A 21,664-nucleotide genomic window follows, 5' to 3' on the forward strand; every position below is an offset into this window, starting at 1 on the left:
ATTAAAAAAGATATATGATAATTAAGGCTGGAGGGACGCGCTGAGCCCACAGTGCAGCTATAACTGCACCCACATGCACTTTTGAAATTGACTCCAGCTAAATGCAAATTGATTTTCAGTGACCATAATGCACCGAGGGTAAGGGCTCTCGGTGCAACAATCAGCGAGATCGGCACTTGGCTGCAGCACCTTTACATGGCACAACAAAATCGAATGGCAGGGCTATATGAACAATATGTATATGCATGCTGTCAGTTTCCAAATCACAAGCAGCAGTGTATTCTTACTATTCGTGTTGCTTGTGATACGGCACCTGACACTCCAGTCCTCTGGCTGTCCTCAGGCCCTGCCTCCTCCAGCTGTCAATCATACTAAAGGAGGTGGGGCCTGAATACACAGCGGAGAAAAGGATGTCAGATTACAGCATCAGCGTACTAGGTAAGTATGTACTGCTGTGTGATCTGGATACTCACAGCAAGAATATACGTATACCCGTGCTATTAGTTTGCCTTTAGCAATATCGGCCTCACATCCCCTGATACCTGCTCAGCTCAATGATCCCTCAACCTACTGCTATGTGTACAGCTAAATGAACAGACCATTGATAGAGTAAGTAGAGGTACCTGTATGATTCTGTGAAGGTCTGGAGACACCTCACAAGCCTGCCCTGTGTCTAAGTGAGAAAGCTGGAACTCTGCACACAGCTGGCTGTTCGGTTCTGGAGTGGGCGCCTCAGTGACTTCTTGTTCTACACATTCTTCTGTATCCACACTAAGAAGAAAAATGATTATAAGTCATTGTCATAAAGACTTTTACTTGTCTAATTTTTAATCCTCTCCTGGTTCATCTGGAGCTGTATAAATCTGTATGTAGTGAGCGCCCCCTAGTGGTGCTGGCAGGAAGACAGGATTTTATCATGTAATTCATGACTGTGGAAAGTAAACCAGGGAGTTTTGTATAAGAAAAACAGCGCTAAAAAAACTATAAAAATACACTGCAAATGTAAACAGTAGAGAATATCTTTTTTTTTTTTTAAAAAACACGTTAATGCTGCAGCTGCTAGGTCCCATCCTTCAAGCATGCTAAGAGGTTTAAATAAAGAACAGGACAATATCTCATCCTGAGCTTGTGCTGGATACCTTTTCATGTGAATATAGAATCAAAACCATACACATATAGGATAGAGTAAAAGAGAAGATTGCAGGGAACAAAAAAACATAGCTTAGGCAAAACCTAAATTTCTGGTTTCTGGTATAAATAGACTGGCGACACCCAGTGCCAATCACAAGGTAAGACGACTGCAAGATACAAGCCCAGGGGTAAACTATAAAGAATGAGTCCTCCATTATTGTTAGACCTGTAGACAAGAAGTTCCTTACCTTGACTCTGAATGTAACACCCCACCATCACGTACATTCGGTTCATCCTCCTGTTCCAGACTACCTATGCGGAAGCTGGCCTTACGAAGCTGTCCGTTCTGGGAGGACTCAATGTCTCTCTGAGTTTCTCGAAAGCTGCGCAGATGTCCGCACAGGGTCATAAGGAAGTTGGTGATGTCAATCTCCTGCAGCTGTTCTTCACAATAGTCCATAGCGACCAGGAGGTCTTGGTGGGACACCCAGAGGGACTGCTGCAGAGCCTTGAACAAGCCTAAAAGGGGACAGATATAATGATTATAGAATCAGTCACTACCTACCAAAACTCTCGCAACTCTTCTCCCACAGTGCCCAGCTCTGACCTCTCACATAGCACTGGTGATAGTGCTCCTGCAGCAGGTTGCAGTAATTCACAAGTTCCTTTTGCCTGTGGTGGATGAATGGATTTGTTGATGGACGCTCCTGGTACTGAGACCTGAGGAAGGAGCAGGAGGAAGGGAGACAGAAAATCAGTTTTAGTACTACATGTAATGTGTTCCCTGACAACTGGTCGAGTGGTGCTGTGATCTTTTATGTGCACAGTCAAGTGAAACACTATAGGACGGCTCCAGGGCTAATGTGATTGCCCAGAAGCCTTTCCTTTCAGGCTGGTGAGAAGGACAGCTCTCAGTACACTGTGTGTGCCTGGGAGCCCTCCTATTTGCTTCTACTGCAAATAAGAGAAGTGGCCGGGAGCGGATACTGTGCACTCCTGGAAGTCATCCTACTCGCCTGTATTGCAGAAGAAAAGGAAATGTCAACGCACACAGCTCCGGCACTGCAGAAAAAAAAGTTGGCTTGTGCGCTACAAAGATCCCTACCATGCTGTTGTTGTTGTTTTAGTTTTTTTTGCAGAAGTCAATAGTACAGGTGATTTTAAGAAACGTTGTACATGGGTTTATTAGGCAAATATACAATTATCTGCATTTAAAAAGACTTTCCCCAGGTCCCCCCTCCTCTCCTCTCTCATTCACTGCTCATTTTCAGGAAATCTCGACTCTTTTACATCAGTCGAGCCCTGTCTGTTCTATGGAGAGGGGAGGGGGGAGGAGGGAGATTATTCACCAGCAGAGAACAAAGGATTACACAGCAGGACCTGTGTGAAAGACGAAATTCAGAGGTCAGAGAGGTCAGTGCTGACTTCAGAGGACATAGCCTGGTAATGTAGCTTTGAATTAACTCTTTGTTGTCCTGTTTTGGTGCCTCATCCCCCTCAACCCCTCCCCTTTCCATAGATAAACATGAAGACAGGGTCGGGAGAGCTTCAAACTGCTTTTTCATGATAAAAAAACATTTTTCGGCTAATAAACCCAATTACAAAGTTTTTTAAAATCACCTGTACTATTGATTTCTGGGGAAAAAAAAAATTTAAAAAATTTAAAACGACAGTGACACTTTAAATGGGCACTTATAATTTTATGGGGAGGTGATATACTACATATTTGCAATTTACTGTGTTTGCCTGTTTTTTATACGATATACAATCCTATACTGAGTGTCTCACTTACTTGAAAGCGTAATAAGTCGAGGCACCAACACTAAGGCAATCTGGTCTTTAGTAACAGCAAAGAAAAGAAAAAAAAGACCAAATGCAGGACGTAATATAATTTGTCCCAGGGAAGATGAATGCTGATTGGCCAGTGGCCGTGCGTCATTCCAGATGAGTAAACTAACTGATAAAAAAGGCCGCCCACTCTTTTTACTGTGATATGCAGAAGCATGAGCAGCACAATGGCCACCAAATGGGTCACTGGGGAAGCAACATAACAATAAACAGCATGCATAAGAAGAGCACTGATTATATAAATTATATATTTGCTGGGGTTTTTTATTTATTCTATGTCATGACAGGCACACTTTGAATATCGGAAAGAATAATATTGTTTCCAGTTGCTCATTAGAATATTGCTCATATGCCAAGTGAAAAATAAAAGGATTTGCAAATATGCATACATTATTGTCATAGTATGGGTTAATATACACCAAGTTATATAAACCAAGAGAATTTAGTATACCAATCATGGTGGTGCAATAAAAAATCATGTGATGTGTTGATCTCATTTTAATGCATAGCAAGCAAAAGATCAGAAACTTAATAATGTGCATTGTGTTCCAGGCTTTTACCAATCCTTCGTATTGGTGGTTTGAGAAATCTGAAAAACATGGAGGCTATGTAGGAGAGCTGACTGCACACACAGAGTATATATACAGTACAGTGTGCTGTAGCTTCAGTGATCTCCTGACGTATAGGTGGTACTGTAGCTTTAAGCAGATTTACTTCACAGGACAGGGCAATAATCATCAGCAACATAGACAGCGATGGTAACACATAGCATCACACAGAGAATGCAGATTATGATTCGCTTAGTACAGAGCACCGACACCTCCAACCCCACAGACAAGAATCCCACATGTTACACATCAGCTCCACTAACAACAGGGTCTGGGGGTGCAAATACTTAGCATTTGCATTATAACCGATTCCCTATAGCCTTTACTTTTACGGGGTGAGTTCCAATGATATCCTGCTGGACAAGCGTAAAGTAACTAAGTAAAGTAAAGTTAGGTAAAGTTAAATACACAATTTTCTACAGGGTATATTTGTCCAGCGATTTCGGCAAGTTTTGTAAGCCAAAACGTTGAAATTGACTTAGTTGAACCAAACAGCAATTTCAGACTGAAGGATGAATTACGGATCCATATATATATATATATATATATATTTTTTTTTTTTTCTTTTTTTTTTTTTTTTTACTGAGATTACCTCCGTAATGTCCGAAAATTATGGATGATCCCATAGACTTCTGTTGTTGTGTCCAGGCTATTCAGGGATCTGAAAAATTACAGACGCGAGAATAGCCCAATAGGAGTGAATAGGTCCTTACTTTTGTCCGTAATTGTAGATCCGTAACTACACACAAAGTACAGAACGTCTGAATATAGAGTCTTAGAAGCATGAATCTTTTAGCCTTCTGCACTTCTTGATGTACGAACTTCAGTTTTAGACTAAGGCCCCGTGCACACAGAGCAAGAGCAGCTGAATTCCGTTGCGGACAATGCCGCCAGCCTCCGTGTCATAATGACGCTCTATGGGAGGCTCATGCGGCTTCTCTCCCTGTGCTGAAGAATGAACATGTTCATTCTTAAGCGCAGAGAGATGCAGCGCAAGAGCCTCCCATAGAGTGTCATTATGACACGGAGGCTGGCGGAATTCTGCGGAGGACAATTCCACTGCTCTTGCTCTGTGTGCACGGGGCCTTAGATATAAAGCTGCCAGTAAATGGAAAAACTACTGCTTGGATCCAGAGGTTGAAAACCTGTATAGACCATACACTTCTCAATGATTAGGATTTGGTACAGTTGAATCTAGTCGAGTCAATTCTTTTGATGACTGCATATAAACATACCCATCTCCAGTCCTGATCGTTTGTCTGGAATCATGGCACAGAAGAACCTATAGAAGTCTATGGGAGCTTCTGGAAACCCGGACAGCTACAGATGCACATCCGCAGCTTCTGGGATTTCCAGAAGAGTTGCTAGTAGAGGGCTGGGGCTTTCATTAGGCGACTCATCTTTGCCTTTCCAGATTAGGAAATACTGAATACACTACTGATGGTTTACTATAGTTTGATGGCAGGAAATATTAATGACTTACTGAACCCTACCATCTAGATTCCGGACAGTAAAGAAGGATATGGTCATGTGCATAAGGCCACAGCAGTGAGATGAATCAGGCAACAACAAGATTTGAGCTCAGTGCAATTGTTGCAGAGAGATGTGGATTAGCAACACTCCGAATATGATCAGCGAGCTGTAGCCAATACCAGAGGGGAATTCCACAGGACGTTGTGACGTGAACACAACATACTTCATACATGAACAAGTTCAGCACATGCAGCACAAGCACTGGTTAAGCCCACCATGTCTCCATACACCCCCAGACTCCAGCACCCCAAGACCATCTCCTGCACAGGCAAAGCATTGCTGCGAACTGATACTACCTGGTGTTCAACTCTTGAAAGATTCCCCACGATACAGACTCCTGTTTAAACTCACTGAAGAAGAGAGCATGGGGTTAGCAGCTGCCTCGCTACAGAACAGTGACCACCGCCACAGTGTAAAAAATAAATGATCACAATCTCTTTGCACTCTTCTTAAAGGGGTTATCAAGGATTAGAAAAACATTGCTGCTTTCTTCCAAATACAGCACCACCCCTGTCCTCAGGTTGTGCGTGGTATCACATCTCAGCTCCATTCACTACAATTGCACTGAAGTGCAATACCAACACACAAGCTGAAAGCAAGAGTGGGGCTGTTTCTGGAAGAAAGCAGCTATGATTTATTTTGTTTGTTTTTTTTTATCTGGGGTACATGGATGTTGTAGAGAGAAAGCTGGTCATAAGTCAGGAACCCTCCTAAATATCTGCTATAGAAGCGCCCCCTGTTGTGGAGGACTCATTACATAACTCAATTAGGGCTATGATCCCCAAACTATGGTCTGCAGCTGCCTCTAAACTACAACTCCTATCAGGCACTGACAGCACATGCTGGGAGCTGTAGTTTTGCAACAATTGACCATTGCGGGCCATACTGCACATATCAAATCCATTGGTCAACATGCAGATGACCACAGTGGTAGCTAAACTAATTTTTTATGTAACATTTTGTTTTATACAGGCTTTTTTTATAGCTGCTTCATTCACACAAATTCTAAAGGACCGGAAGGAGTCATGGAACCCACCTGAAGAACACGTCACAGCACATTCGCTGCTGCCGGGAGCTGATTAGCTGCTCTCGCAGCGACTCCAATGAACAATTGTACACGTAGACAGGGCAGCGGAGACGACGGCCGCTCATCATGTCTTGCAGAGAGGACTGGCGGCTGAAGGAGATGTGCACTTCCCTCTTGTGTTCAGACTCTTGTCCATTACCTGAAGCACAAAAAAAGAAACCTCCATTCTCCATCCAGCCTTAAAGGGAACCTGTCACCCCCCGTGCCGGGGTGACAGGCTCCCGACCCTCCGTTTGAGCCCCCTATACTTACCTAATCCTGCCGAGTCCCGCTTCTGGAGGTGGTCGGGTGATGAAGATCTCAGCCGCTGCAGCCCGGCGCGCACGCTGAGAGATGAGTCCAACGCTCATAGAGAATGACGGAGCGCTGGACTCTCCTGTCATTCTCTATGGGTGTTGGACTCATCTCTCAGTGCGCGTGCCGGGCTGCAGCGGCTGAGATCTTCATCACCCGACCACCTCCAGAAGCGGGACCCGGCGGAATTAGGCGAGTATAGGGGGCTCTAACGGGGGGTCGGGAGCCTGTCACCCCGGCACGGGGGGTGACAGGTTCCCTTTAATATATCTTTCACTGAGGACACATATATAAGCATGTCATTTGTGCTTAGAAAAACTTGACACGTCAGAGGTGTATGTGTTCAGACCCCCAACCAATGAGTTACATTGATTACAGCTCTCCATTGCACTGGTCATTGCATGACTTCAGAGCTGCACTCTCATTGTGCAGCTCTGGAGTATAACTCAGGCTGTAAATTAGCACCAGTAGAATAGTAATAATACAAACAGCCCTATAAGCTCTGTGTGATTGTGGTTGTATCCTTTAGTCTATAATGAGCCTTAGGCACCTACAGTCGGCATGTGCAGGTGTCTTCATGTTCCATATGTGTTACATATCTATCTTACCCCCGGCAGGAGTGATGCTCAGTGTGGGGATAACAGCATTAGATGGAGGATTGTCTGTGTAGGAATTCCCCTCTGTGGTCGTGGAGGCGTCTGGGGGAATCATCAACTTCTGGGCGTCTGCAGTGAAAATAATCATCAATAACCAATACTCACAATTTTAAAGCAGCAAATCTACAGACACCATATGTAAGGTCATAAGATGGTTTCTCCTTTGTGATAAGAATCGCTCTGCTACACCTACCTGTAAAAGTTGCAGGCAGGAAGGTGAGGAGCAGGTGCTGTGCATTCACCAGTCGAGCGTAGCATCGCCACCGCGGAAGCTCCTCCGAGTGTGACAGCGCTCTGCCGTCCTCCGTCTCTTCTGTGGGACATGGACTCTAAGAAGGGAATTCACTGTAGGTCATCACATGAAGCATATACATACGAAGAGCACTGATATGCTTTTGCCAGTTGGAGGCGCTATATGCACTATACAGCAGAATAGGAATTGTATACAGTATAAATATAGCAAACTCCAGCACACTGCACCATTCACAGTCTCCTCTCAACCTCTCCTATCTCCACCATTTACAACCACAGGAAGCTAAAAATGAGATACTTTTCTTACCTTTACCCTTAGCGTTGTTCTTGTTAAATCTTCATTTTAATCAATATGTAAATCAGGTGGTTAGGGGCCCAGCCCCTCATGAGTATTGAGGCTGTGTTCTGCAGTAATGAGTGACTGGAGTGATGGTACTACAGAGCGCCAGATGAATATTAATGCCACTAAATCTAAACTGAATGTCTGGTCTTCACTTCCACTTTTAATGTTAGGCCGCATTGTTAAAATCATTCACCTCCCAAAATTTCTCTATCTACTTCATAACTCTCCGGCCCCGCTACCTCTAGCCATATTTCGGGAGATGCTGCTGGGGCTAAAGGCAGGCCCAGCAATGGAGACTGAAGTGTGGCTGCGGGACTGCCTTTTGCTGAATTGCTGGACGCCTCTGCTACTCCCTGAAGACCTAGAGGGTCCTGCCATCTCCCTGTTCCGGGGACTGGAGGCAGGCCAGGCACCACAGACTGAAGTGAGGGTTCTGCCATCTCCCTATGCTGGGGGCTGGGGCGGGCCAGGCACCGGAGACCAGAGACTGGAATATGGCTGCAGGACCACAAGACCTGCATAGGTGCAGATAGAGGAATAGAGGGGATTACAAGGCTCAGCACAACAGGGGAGAGGAAAACATGTTATATACAGGGGGACTACAAGGCTCATCATGTCTTCTGCATGATGCCTGCACATAGTGGAATACATACTGGAGTGACGAGGTGCACATCAGTGAAATAAACAGACACAGAGGTAAAAACAGATGCAATAATGGACTGTTTTTTCACAGATTACCTAGCGGACTAAAATCATGGTCCTTGAAAAACACTGAATATGTGAATGAGGCCTTAGAGGCTCCTGGTTACTTGTTGGGGGAGGAAGGTCTTGCCTGGGGGAAGTTGTGTGTATGAGTGTCTTGTCCTTTGGTTAATCACTCACCTTCTTCAGGGATGAGCTGCAGTCCCATTATATGCCCTTGTTCTTTTCACTGCTGTGGTAGATTTGCTTCAGCAAATCTAAGGACTATCTGCAATTCTCCCATCTGTAGTCCCATCCCATATTGATTTGTATGAATATTGCAGAAATGTTTTTATGAAACTGCCTTCTGTTCAACTGTATTTTGTTTTACTGGTATTTTAAAAGCATAAATAAAAACTTAAAAAAAAAAAAACTTTGGTGAAAACAGTGCTGAAGATAAATGTAAGAAGAATACCTCTATCGACAGAATAAAAATTAACAAGATGATCTACTGACTACTGGGACCCCCTCCCATCAAGAGACGGGAAGAAACAAGCATGCATATGCTGCCATTGTTCAATTCATTCTCTATGGTGCTTCTGAACATTGCCAAGCACCTGAAGATCCCAATGATAAAAACCCAATCCGATCTTGTGGATAAGAGATACATTTTTGAATGGGCCCAAAATGCAATGTGAATGCAGCTCTGGATGTGAGTTGAGTCACTACTCAACTCAAAATCAACAGTGGAAAAATTTGCACAAAGACCCACATTTCATGTAAATTTATATAGATAAATCTTGTAAATCTGTTGGAGTTTTCTGCTTGGACTGTCCCGTCTGCTTCACATCACCAGGTGAGTTTCTACATGAGGACGGCAACTGATAGTTCCAAGACAGCCATGCAAATAGTTTGATGTAAATCCCAAGCAATGTAACACAATATGCTGGCGTACAAAACTTGTCAGCACTAACAGAGGAAAGGATTTGCATAAATGAAAACAAATACATTTGCATAGTGACTGCAATTGCCCTGAAAAAGTCCTTAAAGAGACTCAGTCAACAAGTTTACAGTTCCCTATTTAAGGGTTGCATAAACTAGTGACTGAAAAGCTGAACAGAACTTACTCTGAACTTACATTGTTCTGCACAGCTCTTTCAGAGAAAAAACCCTGAACAACAACTCTGAGCATGGCAAACTAATTCTCTCCATAATGTGCATGTGCTTAGCATTTCTGGTTTTCCATGAGCACCAGCACGCTCAGCCCACCAGCTTCTGCTGAACTACTGTATATTGACAGCTGTCAATCAGCAGCTGGAGGGTGGGGGGAGTGGTGTAGCACAAAGTCTACTCTATTGCATATCAGGAGAACGGCTGAGCAGAATGACGTAAGTAGTATACCAATCTGTTCAGCATTTTTTTCACTAAATGAGGGCAGCATAAACCTAGCGACAGATTCCCTTTAGAGATTCAATTATAGGTGCGTAAGATAGCCAAACAATCCTCGTAATAACTGCAGGTCCAGGCCTCTACGTTATCTCTAGCAGGTCAAATTTATATATGGTATATACCAGGGGGGCACAAGATGTAGTCCTCCCGCTGTTGCAAATTCCTACTATGCCTAAACAGACAAGGGGGGTTGTTAATGGACGGGGGCCTACCATGACTGACAGGAATTAGAGGGAAGAACTTGTGTAAAAAGCTGATATAGCCACATAGGCTTGTGGGCTGTAAACACTAACTGCACCTAGTACACACAGATTTGCAGGCTGGAGACCAGACTGCAGAGAATTCAAACATGCTTGTGGGCTGAGAAAATGACAGGGAGACCAGACTGTGGATAATGTACACTTGCAAGTACTTACCTAATGTTTATATTAAAGGGGTGTTACAAGATAAGTAACAGCGTTTTTTTCCCCCCAAAAAAAGAGTGACACACCTGTTAACAGGGTATGTGTGGTATTACAACTTGGCTCCTTTCACTTCAATGGAACTAAACTGCAATACCATACCCAAAAAGAGAACAAGAGAGGCATTGTTTATAAAAGAAATGAAAATGTGCTGGAGACAGTCAGTAAACTGCAATACCTGTAATGTGCTGCCTGAATTTGGCAGTTCGTGGTGACTACTGTTATGTGATGAATCTGTAGCTTCAGAGGGGACTGTGCTTTTCGAGGATTCCTCTATAAGACACCAATAAGGGGGGGGGGAGGACAAAAATCATCAATCATCAATAGCCAAGTACATTATGTACCCATTGGGGTTACAGAGTGGCAGCTCTCCATGATAAAAATGCACCAGACAAGTCACAAGTGGACCCATTATCATGACATACTCAGTAGTGCAGCCTTAGGCTTAAAAGCCTGTAACTTTAAACCAGTGGGTGGGTGGGGGGGGACCTGCAGCCCTCCAGCTGTTGCAAAACTACATTTCCATTCACGCCTGGACAGCCAAATCCAAAGATTTGGTTGTCTAGACATGATGGGAATTGTAATTGTAATGTAGGACGCAGCTTTCCTATTACTGTTTTAAACAGTCAGCCTAGGGGTAAAAGATTAAAAATACAGTATAAAAGAGAATGGGAGAGCAGTGACTTGTCATCAGCCCACTACAGTATATGCCTCTATGAGGGACTGACAGCTGCTCACTGGGGAACACTGCTCTTGTACGTACCTCGAGGGTAAGTGAAGGGAGCGGGATGCCCATCACGGTCACGTTGTAGAACTTGCTCCATAAAACTCAGGTGGTCGAGATCATCAAGTGGAATCTCTTGGTCATTAAGATCGCCCTGAAGGCAGCTATGAAATAAGCTTAGCAGGATATCATTCGGCAGTGATGCCTCCGTAGACGAACATTCTGCTTCAGCTTTGGAAAAGAGCAAATCCTACGTTAATATTCACTAGTTAAAGTCATACCTGAAAGTAAACGCCAATCCTACAACAACAAACTCTGCTGATCTGTGAGTGACTACCCTACACACATTGCACGTCAACAAGTGACCTGTCACTTTTTCAGAGATGCTAATATCAAACCTGCAGCAAAAAGAAAATCTGTGCTATACAGTGCAACCAATGACTTAGAGGGGTTATCCAGCATAAGAAAGACATGGCAACTTTCCTCCAGAGACAACACAACTCTTGTCTCCGGTTCAGGTGTGGTTAGCAATTAAGATCCACAAATGAATAAAAAAAAGCAGCTCACCGCTGCTGTCTGGGTCTCCACACCCGTGCACAGAACTGCTGCAGGCAACAAAGCAAGGCCAAGATACAGAAAGTGGTATATACAACAAGATACAAACTTCATAGCAGTGGGGTCACATGTGCCATGATCCTCCCTCCTACGTACATATGGTTTGCAATTAAGCTCCATTCACTTCAATGGAACAATGTTCGAAAACCTGCACCCAAACTGGAGACAAGAGCGGTGCTGTCTATGGAAGAAAGTTGACATGTTTTTCTAATGCTGGATAACCCCTTTAATAAACTACAGCACCGATCATCTCCCAGGTTTCATGTTTCTGAAACATAAGAACACTAATCTAATTGGCCGCTCTGGGTTTCTGCTTTATTCACACTTTGTACTATATTTTATACATCTGAATTAATGTCCAAAGTTTCTCAGTTTATATTACAGATAATAATTTGTGCACCAATTCAGCATCAGGGGCTTTAGTACATACTATAGGGAGCAAGAAAAAGCATGCACACGTGTAATATAGCCCAGTAGTTCAAAGTATCTAATAATATGGCCCCTTCCAGACTTGAACATTCTGGATAATCAGAATTTTCCCCCATCTTTCTTACCTTTGCTCAGTGTTAAAAAGAACATTTCAATTTGTTGGCATTTGGGAAGCAGTTTCATCAGGTCAAAGTAAAATGGAACCTCTTTTATGCACAGTCCGCTGCTCTCCAGGGGATCTGCAATAATGTTAGTAATACTAATTATCCAAAAGACGCACCACATGGGAAATACTTGCTTCTGCTTTCTTCATTGCTGGCTGCTTTTTAACAAGAAGGGCAGTATTATAAATGTTTTTGGCTCCGCTCTGTTAGGACAAGCTACAACCAGACAAGCTACAACCAGATTTTCACCATTTTCCATTATGAGTAGTAGTCTAAAATCCACCTACTATCTCATCAGAGGCTCACACTGCTGCTCAGTCCTTATACTTTAAACTGCAGCTTTGCTTAATCAGACTGTCTGCTGTGCATAAGCATAAGCTCTGCAGACATCAGTATATTAGTATAAGAAACTAAATCCGCAAGGAGGAAAAGTAGATTATGCAGTAGTGCAGCACATGAGGCTAAGGAGAAGAACCTCAATAGCTGCATGTGCCTAAAACACTATATTATACTAAAAGAATCCTTACTGCTACCTAGGTAATGGCCCTGTTAGTGCTTAAAGGGTATGCATCTAATAAAGTAAGACATTTGGGTGGGGGTCCAACATCCAGGAATCCCCCAAATTTAATGAATTGAATGAAGAGGCCATAGCACATATTCAGTGATAAGTTCTCTTCTCATTGGCTGCACAGTGAACATTGCATGGTCTCATTCACTTGAATGGAGCTGTACTTCAGTTCCCTGCCCAGCTTAGGTTGTTGGGACAAAGTGAAGGGAAAACTTAAAGCATAACTGTCATATTTATTTTTTTATTGCAGAAATCAGTAGTATAAGCGATTTTAGGAAACTCTGTAAAAGGTTTTATCAGCCAAAAAAGCCTCCTTCTGTACTCCAAGAAGCAATTTCCCAGCCTCCCCCCCTGACTTCTTATCTGTGCATTATCAGGCAAACACGTCTTCATTACAGAGAAGCCAGTGAAGACGGGTTCTGCTCTCTCCATTCTATCCTTATGGAGGGGGGAGGGGCCGAGGGAGCAGGAAGAGGTGACATGAAGGTCAGCTGTTTGTAGACTCTCTGGGCACCTAAACCACAGGATTCTGGGGTCAGAAAGGTCAGTGCTTATCTATGAACTTACTGAGAGAAGATTGCAGGGTGTTGTGCTGTGCAGCACTGCTCCGTGCTCAGTCACTCCTAACAGCCCCTCCCCTCTCCATAGCCACATAATGGAGACAGAAATCCTGCTGCTTCTGAAGGGAGGGGGGAGGCTGGGAGATTGCTTTTTCAGTCCAGAAGGAAACTCTTTTGGTTTATAAAACATATTACAGAGTTTCTTAAAATCGCTTAAACTGTTGATATTTAATGTTTTTTTTTTAAAAAAAATGGCCCTGACATGACAGTTATGCTTTAAGACATACAATTTAGTGAAAAGTTAGCCTAACCTCATAACCATCCAAAGTGTATGGGGTCTTTCAGCTCTCCCCCAATATCATCTGGACTGGGCATGTTGGGAGTTGTTGGAAGGTGCTGCTAGAGCACTCTGGCAGCAGCTTACTCTTCCTCTCTCCAACAAGAACACATGAATGTTGGGTTATGCCAAACGTTCTTTCATAGGGGAAGATTTGGAAAGGGAGTTGCCAACAGTTACTGAGAGTGTATGACAATTAGAAGATGAAGTGCTAAATCTGTACCTTAATCCCTTTCAATTTCAGGACCTATGGGACTTCCACCATTCATAATGCGATTGAATATCATGGAGATGGGAAAACCCATTTAATTTGTAGGAATTCTCACCTGTGCGCTCAGTTTTGGTTAGGATGGGAGAGCCGCCATCTTTGTTTTGGCAGAGTTGAACAATGTACTCGAATGTCAGCATGATGTTTATACAGCTCTGATCTCTGGGAAAAAGCTGCAATGAAGAAAAAATAGTTACTGATGTCAAAGGAAATGCAAGACATAAGGTGGCAATATAAAGCTGCCATAACTAAACCTAGCATTGAATACGGGGCATGGTAGGAACTATAGTCAGCACAAGACACCTCATATAGCCACTAAATACTCACTGCCTGAGGGATTTCAGAGTACATAAGACCATGAAGGTGTTTCCAGCTATCTGAGGTCCCCATGACGTAACCGCTCTGAGGTTCTACCCAGCATTCGGACACCAGATGCAGCTCTGTGTCCTGCTCTATGGCCTCCACCTCTGTGTCATTATCTTCATCTGTAGAGAAGCTGCATACATACAAAAGGAACACCTGAGATTAGTGACACCTTAGGGTCCTTTTACATAGCCCGAAATGGGGCTGTGCAAGGACACAAACAAGTGTGTATAAGTGAGATCGGAGCTCGTTTTTAGTGCCTCTACACGGCACAACAAATCACACAGCTGGGTTGCACAAAGATCCTGGCATCGTTCGTGCAGCCATGGAAACTTACAGCATAGATATGCATATATCTGTGCTGTACATTTCCAGTTCACTAGCAAGGCATACATACCTAAAGAGCTGCTGTGTGATCCGCCATCCTGCCTTGCTGTCTGACTCCGCCTCCTACAGCTGTCAATCATTCTGGAGGAGGCCGTGGCCTGAAGAGGGAACTGACAGAAGAGCGAAGGACAGGATGCTAAATCACACAACCGCACAGAAGGTATGTTTGCATTGCTGGTGCTCTGGTCCGTACTGTTAGTTTCCCTTTGCTATCGGCTGCACATGCCCTGTTCACACAGGGCATGTGCGGTCATTTTTAAGGCAATCCTTTAGACTGGGGACAGTAATGTGCTGGAAATAGACAAAGAGGAAACTTACCTTTAAGCACATATTAAAAATTTTGCTACAGTCCACTGTAAGGAATCAATCTGTTTCACCATATAGTGTAAAAGAGAAAGCCAACTGACTGATGTCACCATAGAAGATACACCACGGTGGGCAGGTTTGTGCCATCAGCAGATTGGGGCAGAATTTCTACAAAAAACCTTTTAGGGCTATGTTCACACGTCGTATGAGACAGGCCGTTATGTGTCCCCGGCCGGGTCACAGAACGGCCGGTCTCTGGCCGGATCATCTCTACTTAAAGGTACCAGCCGGATGATCTTTGCGGCCGCAGAGCTCTGATGCAGGCGCATCAGTGCGCGCCCGCATCAGAGCTTCCTATAGCACACAGTAAAGCAAGCGGCCGGATCCCATTGAAAGTAAGGCATTGTTCCACCGCGCCAAAAGTACTGAACAGTATTACAGTTCTGAACAGTATTACTGAACAGTCCAGGAAGAGATAACGCACCTGTCCTTGGTGGACGTCACATGTGGTGGAAAGAGAATGTACTGGATGATGCAGCTGTGCTTTTCTATACTGCCTTCACCTATAGAATCGTTCTGCAAGAAAGGTACATAATTATAAGAAACCAAGTACAAGTTGAAACTTCGCATTTCAATTAGTTTTTCTGGCTGTGTACCATTGTTGCAGTGACAAACCAAGAGTCTGGCATCTTAAACATTAGTCTTAAAGAGATTTTCCAGCAAATATATACTAATGAGCTAGCCATGGGTCAGCTCATCAGTCACTGATCAGCAGGGTGCCAACACCCCACACCAGCTGATCAGCTGTTGGTGCCCACACTGAGTTTGTCTTCATTCACTATGTATTGGTGGAGATCTATAACTGCAGCTCAGCTGCTGTTTACTTTTATGGAAGTTGAGCTGCAGTTACAGGTCACCATTGCTACACAGCGAATAAAGATAGACTCCAATCACTGTGTAGCGCAGACACCAAACAGCTGATCAGCATGAGTACCGAGTGTTTGCACCCCGTCAATCAGTGACTGGTTCAGTACAGTATTTTGGATAGAAAACTTAACCTAATCCTCCACACGTGCACAGGCACATTAATGTCAAAAGGAAAGTCTCTGCATAAAACAAGGTGGATCTGGGCTGCCTGTGCATCCTTACCTGAATGGGAACCTCCAATACCATGTTTATGATGCCTTCTCCACTCGATGCAAAGTGGAAGCCTTCAGAGAGACGGATCCTAGTGGAAGAGGAATAGGAGAATGAGGATCACAGGCAAAACACCCCAATAAACCTCTATCGATCGCTTTATCCCTGACGAGTTTATCTGAAAATTAAATAGTTCCTAAAATATCACCTAGCTTAGTTTTTACTGAATAAATCCAGTTACTGAAACATGTTTAAGGGCCCTATTATACTAAACGATTATTGGCCGATTATGGACCATCCAGGGTGACAATTATTTATTGTAATAGCAAAGTAAAAAAAAAAAAAAAACATACTCTGTCAGAGTGGACAGGATCTGTGCCAAGGCAGTGGTCGGTACAGAAGTCGCCAGGCCTGACTGCACAGACCAGATCCATCTCTGGTGATAGAAGTAGCGGGATAAGGAGGCCAAAGTGGAGGAGGCTGAGCGATTGGTGATGAGAGGTCCGGGGACAGACGTGTGTTGTGCCAGGCTCTCCAAATTTAGGATAAAAGGAGTCCTGTAATCCAGAGGAAGCTTGTCATACCTGAAAGAGAACAAGAATGTAACATATTGAGGACCAACAACTCAATTGATCTGTATTCAATCATTGCCTAATATTAAAAGATCCTGATATTGAGATCATCAGCTTTGCAAAAATCTGACTACTACCAATGCCAGCACCTTTAGCGGGAAACCTGAACAGACCTAATATGTCTCATAGCAGAAAGTCTGCTATAATTGAATAAGGCCTAGTCAATCCTCTATGAGCCTCTGGACTCCCGACTGTATCTGTACTGATGCGTTATAGCAAACTATAACGATATGAAAGAAACTTATGCAGTGGGTGCTAATGAGTGTGGATAATAGAGTATGTAGATTGTATACAATTGTAACAAGCACTTACATGTGAGAAGCATTCAGCTTTCAGCTTGTTCCTGTTCAATGAATGCAAGCAGAGAAATTGTACAATGAAATGCCCTATAAGGACATATGGACAAAACAGAGGTGGGGGTAAGGGTACCCCATATGGTCCCTATCTGTAACCCAGAATAGAGAAGTTCCAGTTCTCATGGACTCTAGTTGTCCTTGAATTACACGGACAGGGTTGTCCTTGAATTACTTCAGTTGTCCTTGAATTATATTGACAGGGTTGAAAGGCAAGAGACCCAAGGTGATCAGCTAATCAATGAGGTTCACTGGATTTTAATGGTCGTCTACAATTATAAAGTAATGCCCATCATCAAGACCTCTTCTTGCAGTAAAGGGGAACATCACTCTTTAAGTCCAAAAGCTTAAAAGTTATCCTGATTGTGTCTACCTGACAGGAGAAAGGCATGCCTGACTGACCACCACTGGCTGTCAGGCAATTGGGATCAAAATTCCGGATTAACTAACCCTATGATATCTCTAACATTTGTCACGCCTCTCGACTTTCGGGAAACAAAGGGGAATATTAACTTTATCTTCAGTTTTACTGAACACCACTGGACCACATCATTACGTAAATAGAACACATGGTGGACATTACCCCTCAGCGTCTGCACTCACTTGATCAGCAGTTTCTCTAGCGGTTTGTGCAGCAGGACCAGGCAGCAGCGGTCTGAGAAGGCAGGGGGTGATGCTTGTGGGGGAGGGGATTTGGAGGGAGAGCTGATTCCAAACATCTTTCTCTTGACCCGAGGGGTAGTCTCTTTGCTTTGGACTCTGTGAGGGAAACGCAGCTGAAGGATCCGGTCTCTCAGCTCTTCTAAAATCTGTAAAAGAGTTATTTTAACTTATTTACCTGGAGGGATATCTAAGGGTCATAATACAGAGCACGATCTATAGTAGGAAGGGAGCACCTACCTGTCAGGTCAGCGCTCACTTCCTCCTCAGGGGGAAGCAGCAGGAGGGGCTGTCCAGACAATCTTTAGATTGTTCGGGTGGCCCGTTGAAGAGAGAGGCAATCAGCTGCCTCTGCGACATGCAGCAGACCATCGCTATCGTGATTGTTGGGAATGTGATGGAATAGTTCAAAGACAACGATCGGCCAACATCGTGCATGTCAGTTGATCGTTTCTTTTTAACATGACCTATCACACCAAAGGATTATCGTCCAGAATGTCCGGTAATCGGCCAAATACGGCTTATAATTACTTAATGTAATAGGGACCTAGGAGTTGTCTATACTCACAGTAAAGCATGCTTTTTGTTTTTGCTACACTTACATTAAAATGTGTTCTTAAACAAAAAAAACTTTATGTAATTTCTAATGGAATTGTCCCAAGAGCCTGATCTCAGAGGGTCCGACTTCTGGGACATCCAATGATTAAGAGGATTAAGTCAGGGGAGAACACTATCCCTTGAAGTAAAATACTCTAAACGTATTCACAGACTTCACACAGAGTCTTCCCTAGTGCTCAGGAAAAGAAGCTCAGGCGACGGAAGAGCTTAAACTCAAGAAGTAAACAAAGATGTAATATTACCAATATAAAAGTCCAACACATCCCTCCCTTCTATGTATGTAATGCATCTATAAATCTCCTACAAAAGGTAACGCAGGATATGGTCACTTTAAACAGTCTTGTATTTCATGCAGTAACACACTCATGAGCTAAATTTACAATTCTGCTTGGTTTTACTGGAACAGACAACCCCTAACACTGTAGCAGAGTTCTATAATGCAGGAAAGCAGTGAAAATTTCCTTTATGAGATGACTGTATGTTGTGTGGTGTAAGGATGACTCCTTCCAGAATACAGTTCACCAAAGAAAACTCTGTGCAGACACAGAATGTAGCAAGATTTCAGCACTGAGGCTACAGAATAGTGACTGCAGCTCTTGAACTGTACTTGAAAAAAAAATGTGCAGCTCCATCAATCCCATAAAGCTAGAGGAGCAGCACATAAGTCTGACCTCAACTTCATTCAAACAAAGAGACAAGGGACCCCCATTGTAGTAGTTGTCCCTTTGGTCAGACGAGAGTTCCCTGACAACACGTAGTGGAGAGCAAGCTGCAAAGAAGAGAGACACCTAGTGGCCAAGACTTTAGAGCCGCTTACCTGGGCTAAGGATTTACTAATAAGATAAGGTATTACTTGGGCTACCATGTGGGGGGAGGATGTTTGAAATGACAGTGACCAATTGAAGGGATGATCCAGGCATGATCATAGCATCATGGTAACTGTAGTTTTGCTTGTACAACAGCTGGAGTGTAACATGTTGGGGAACACAGGTCTGAACTAACCAGGGCACCTACCACTACATCATACCTCCTATGGTAAGGTACTCTGCCAAAACACTAATAACTGTTAAAAAATCATTCTGTTTTTTTCAGGGTAATTTACCTTGATTCTGCAATTTGCAGGAGTTCCCAGTGGAAATCCCAGCCGGAGGACCATGCAGGGGGCTTTCCAGATAATCCGCACCACGCAGAAAGAGGAGGGGGTTTGATTCCCATCGCTGTGAATATTTAAAAGAGGAACAGTTTAAGTTTTTTTTTAAATAACTTCATAATATGAATTTTTCATGCTTTAGGTTTAATGTCTTTTCATGCTCAGGGTAAGTGGTCATGGCCAGGGTATGTTCTTGCTGTCATTGCATAGAAACATCCTTGTTACATGACTAGACTAAAAACTTTAAGGCTACAAACCCACTTGGCGGGTCTGCAGCGAGTCCCCTTGCTGCGTATTTGCAGCGAGACTCGCTGCAGATCCCGGCCCTATACTTTTAATGGCAGACAAACACGCAGCAGGGATGTACATCCCTGCTGCGAGTTTGTCTGCAGCCCACCCCATTAACCCCGCCGGAGCTGATACTTCACCTGATCCCGGCTCCGGCGGTTCCCGATATCTTCAGCAAGCCGGAGCGGGGACCAGGTGAAGTATATGCTCCAGCCAGCCGCCCGCAGCCCCGGCCGCCCCCCCCCCCCCCCCCCCGCTAGAAACCGATCGCCCGCCCCCCCACCCCACCCCCCAAGAGATCGGTGCTGCGGGGGGGGGGGGGGGGGGGAGGGGGGGTGATCGGGCGGCCGGGGCGGCGATCGAGCTGCGGGGGCGTGCAAGCGATCGGTGCTGCCCGGGGGGGGGTGGGGGTGCGTGCGATCGGTGCTGGGGGGGGGGGGTGCGATCCGGCGGCCGGGGCTGCGGGCGGCTGGCTGGAGCATATACTTCACCTGGTCCCCGCTCCGGGACCGCCGGAGCCGGGATCAGGTGAAGTATCAGCTCCGGCGGCCGGGGGGTTAATGGGGTGGGCTGCAGACAAACTCGCAGCAGGGATGTACATCCCTGCTGCGTGTTTGTCTGCCATTAAAAGTATAGGGCCGGGATCTGCAGCGAGGGGACTCGCTGCAGACCCGCCAATTGGGTTTGTAGCCTAAAGATTTAAGACTTCTCAGTGCTGAAAGAGTTTGCTGCAAATACATCGTGAACAAATATTGCAATGTATCGGTTTAGGGAGAATATATTAGTCCAGATTCCAGGCAGTTTGGATTAGGTCTGTACAGACCTAATACCACTCAGACAGTCTGCTTCAGTTGTATCCAGTTAAAACAATCCTTTGTGAGTTAAATACAACAAATCCCTTTTGTTAGGTATAAATACCTACTGTTCTGTATATTACAATGTATTAGTTAGAGGCTGAAAAGAGTGGATGACGTATTTGACCTGTACTACTTTCAGTCTTTGGAAGCAAACCATTCTTAGGCTCACTGACAGCAAGCAGAGATTCAGGAAAAAAGAATAACTGAAAACCAAAGCATATTGGAATTTATGAGAATTTCCCTCTTCCAACCATGAGAATAGGGTTGTATATCTCATTTCTATGTATCAGACATTAAGTGTGTGAACAGCTAATTCATTCAACACCACAAGACTGATATCCTAGTACTCATCTTCTGCTCACCAGAACCACAGATTTTGCATGGCATGACAGTGTGCATGCTTTGAATTTCAGTAGGGGAGCCCACAACTTTATTCATGTGACAGATTCCAGCGATCACATTTATCACCTACCCTGTAAACATGATATAAATCAGCCCTCCAGCTATTGCAAAACTACAATTTCTATCATTCCTGGACAGCCAAAGCTAAACATGATTAGTATTGTAGTTTTGGAACATCGCGAGGGATGAAGGTTTCCCCTACCTGTTATAAATCTTGATCCTGAGCCAACACCTTGTTCCCACTACGTAAGAGACCGGCCGTTCCGTGACCCAGATCATCTGCCCAGACCATCCCGGCTGATCTTTCCGGCCGCAGTGTTCTAATGCGGGCGCATCAGCGAGCCGAGCCGCTCGCTTCATTGTGTGAACTGACAGGGTTCCCTACAGCCACAATTCACTGAATTGCGGCCGCAGAAAACTGACATGTCAGTTATTTGCGGGTCCACATGGGATCCCGATGTGTATACGCTCCGGCCGGAATCCCATAGAACAATAGGCATTGT

The 21,664-nt window shown here is 44.3% G+C and overlaps 1 protein-coding gene across 6 annotated transcripts in view; it reads right to left on the reverse strand.

Annotated features, from left to right (window-relative positions):
* Positions 1-21,664, reverse strand: part of SZT2 (SZT2 subunit of KICSTOR complex) — a 96,280-nt gene that overhangs the window by 47,442 nt on the left and 27,174 nt on the right. For 4 of the 6 annotated variants that reach the window (XM_069981291.1, XM_069981287.1, XM_069981289.1 and 1 more), the window contains exons 14-30: positions 19,567-19,681; positions 17,790-17,995; positions 16,555-16,785; positions 16,214-16,292; positions 15,549-15,640; positions 14,336-14,504; positions 14,067-14,181; positions 12,237-12,350; positions 11,107-11,298; positions 10,522-10,616; positions 7,351-7,486; positions 7,110-7,226; positions 6,157-6,346; positions 5,417-5,470; positions 1,739-1,851; positions 1,380-1,650; positions 624-771 (exon numbers count right to left, since the gene is read on the reverse strand). In XM_069981291.1, coding sequence (XP_069837392.1) covers positions 624-771; positions 1,380-1,650; positions 1,739-1,851; positions 5,417-5,470; positions 6,157-6,346; positions 7,110-7,226; positions 7,351-7,486; positions 10,522-10,616; positions 11,107-11,298; positions 12,237-12,350; positions 14,067-14,181; positions 14,336-14,504; positions 15,549-15,640; positions 16,214-16,292; positions 16,555-16,785; positions 17,790-17,995; positions 19,567-19,681 — 2,437 coding nt within the window. The remainder of the gene's footprint in view (positions 1-623; positions 772-1,379; positions 1,651-1,738; positions 1,852-5,416; positions 5,471-6,156; positions 6,347-7,109; positions 7,227-7,350; positions 7,487-10,521; positions 10,617-11,106; positions 11,299-12,236; positions 12,351-14,066; positions 14,182-14,335; positions 14,505-15,548; positions 15,641-16,213; positions 16,293-16,554; positions 16,786-17,789; positions 17,996-19,566; positions 19,682-21,664) is intronic. The other 2 variants (XM_069981292.1, XM_069981288.1) reach the window with 1 other exon arrangement.

The sequence above is a fragment of the Dendropsophus ebraccatus genome, chromosome 8, assembly GCF_027789765.1.
Source record: "Dendropsophus ebraccatus isolate aDenEbr1 chromosome 8, aDenEbr1.pat, whole genome shotgun sequence".
NCBI classification, from domain to species: Eukaryota; Metazoa; Chordata; class Amphibia; order Anura; family Hylidae; genus Dendropsophus; species Dendropsophus ebraccatus.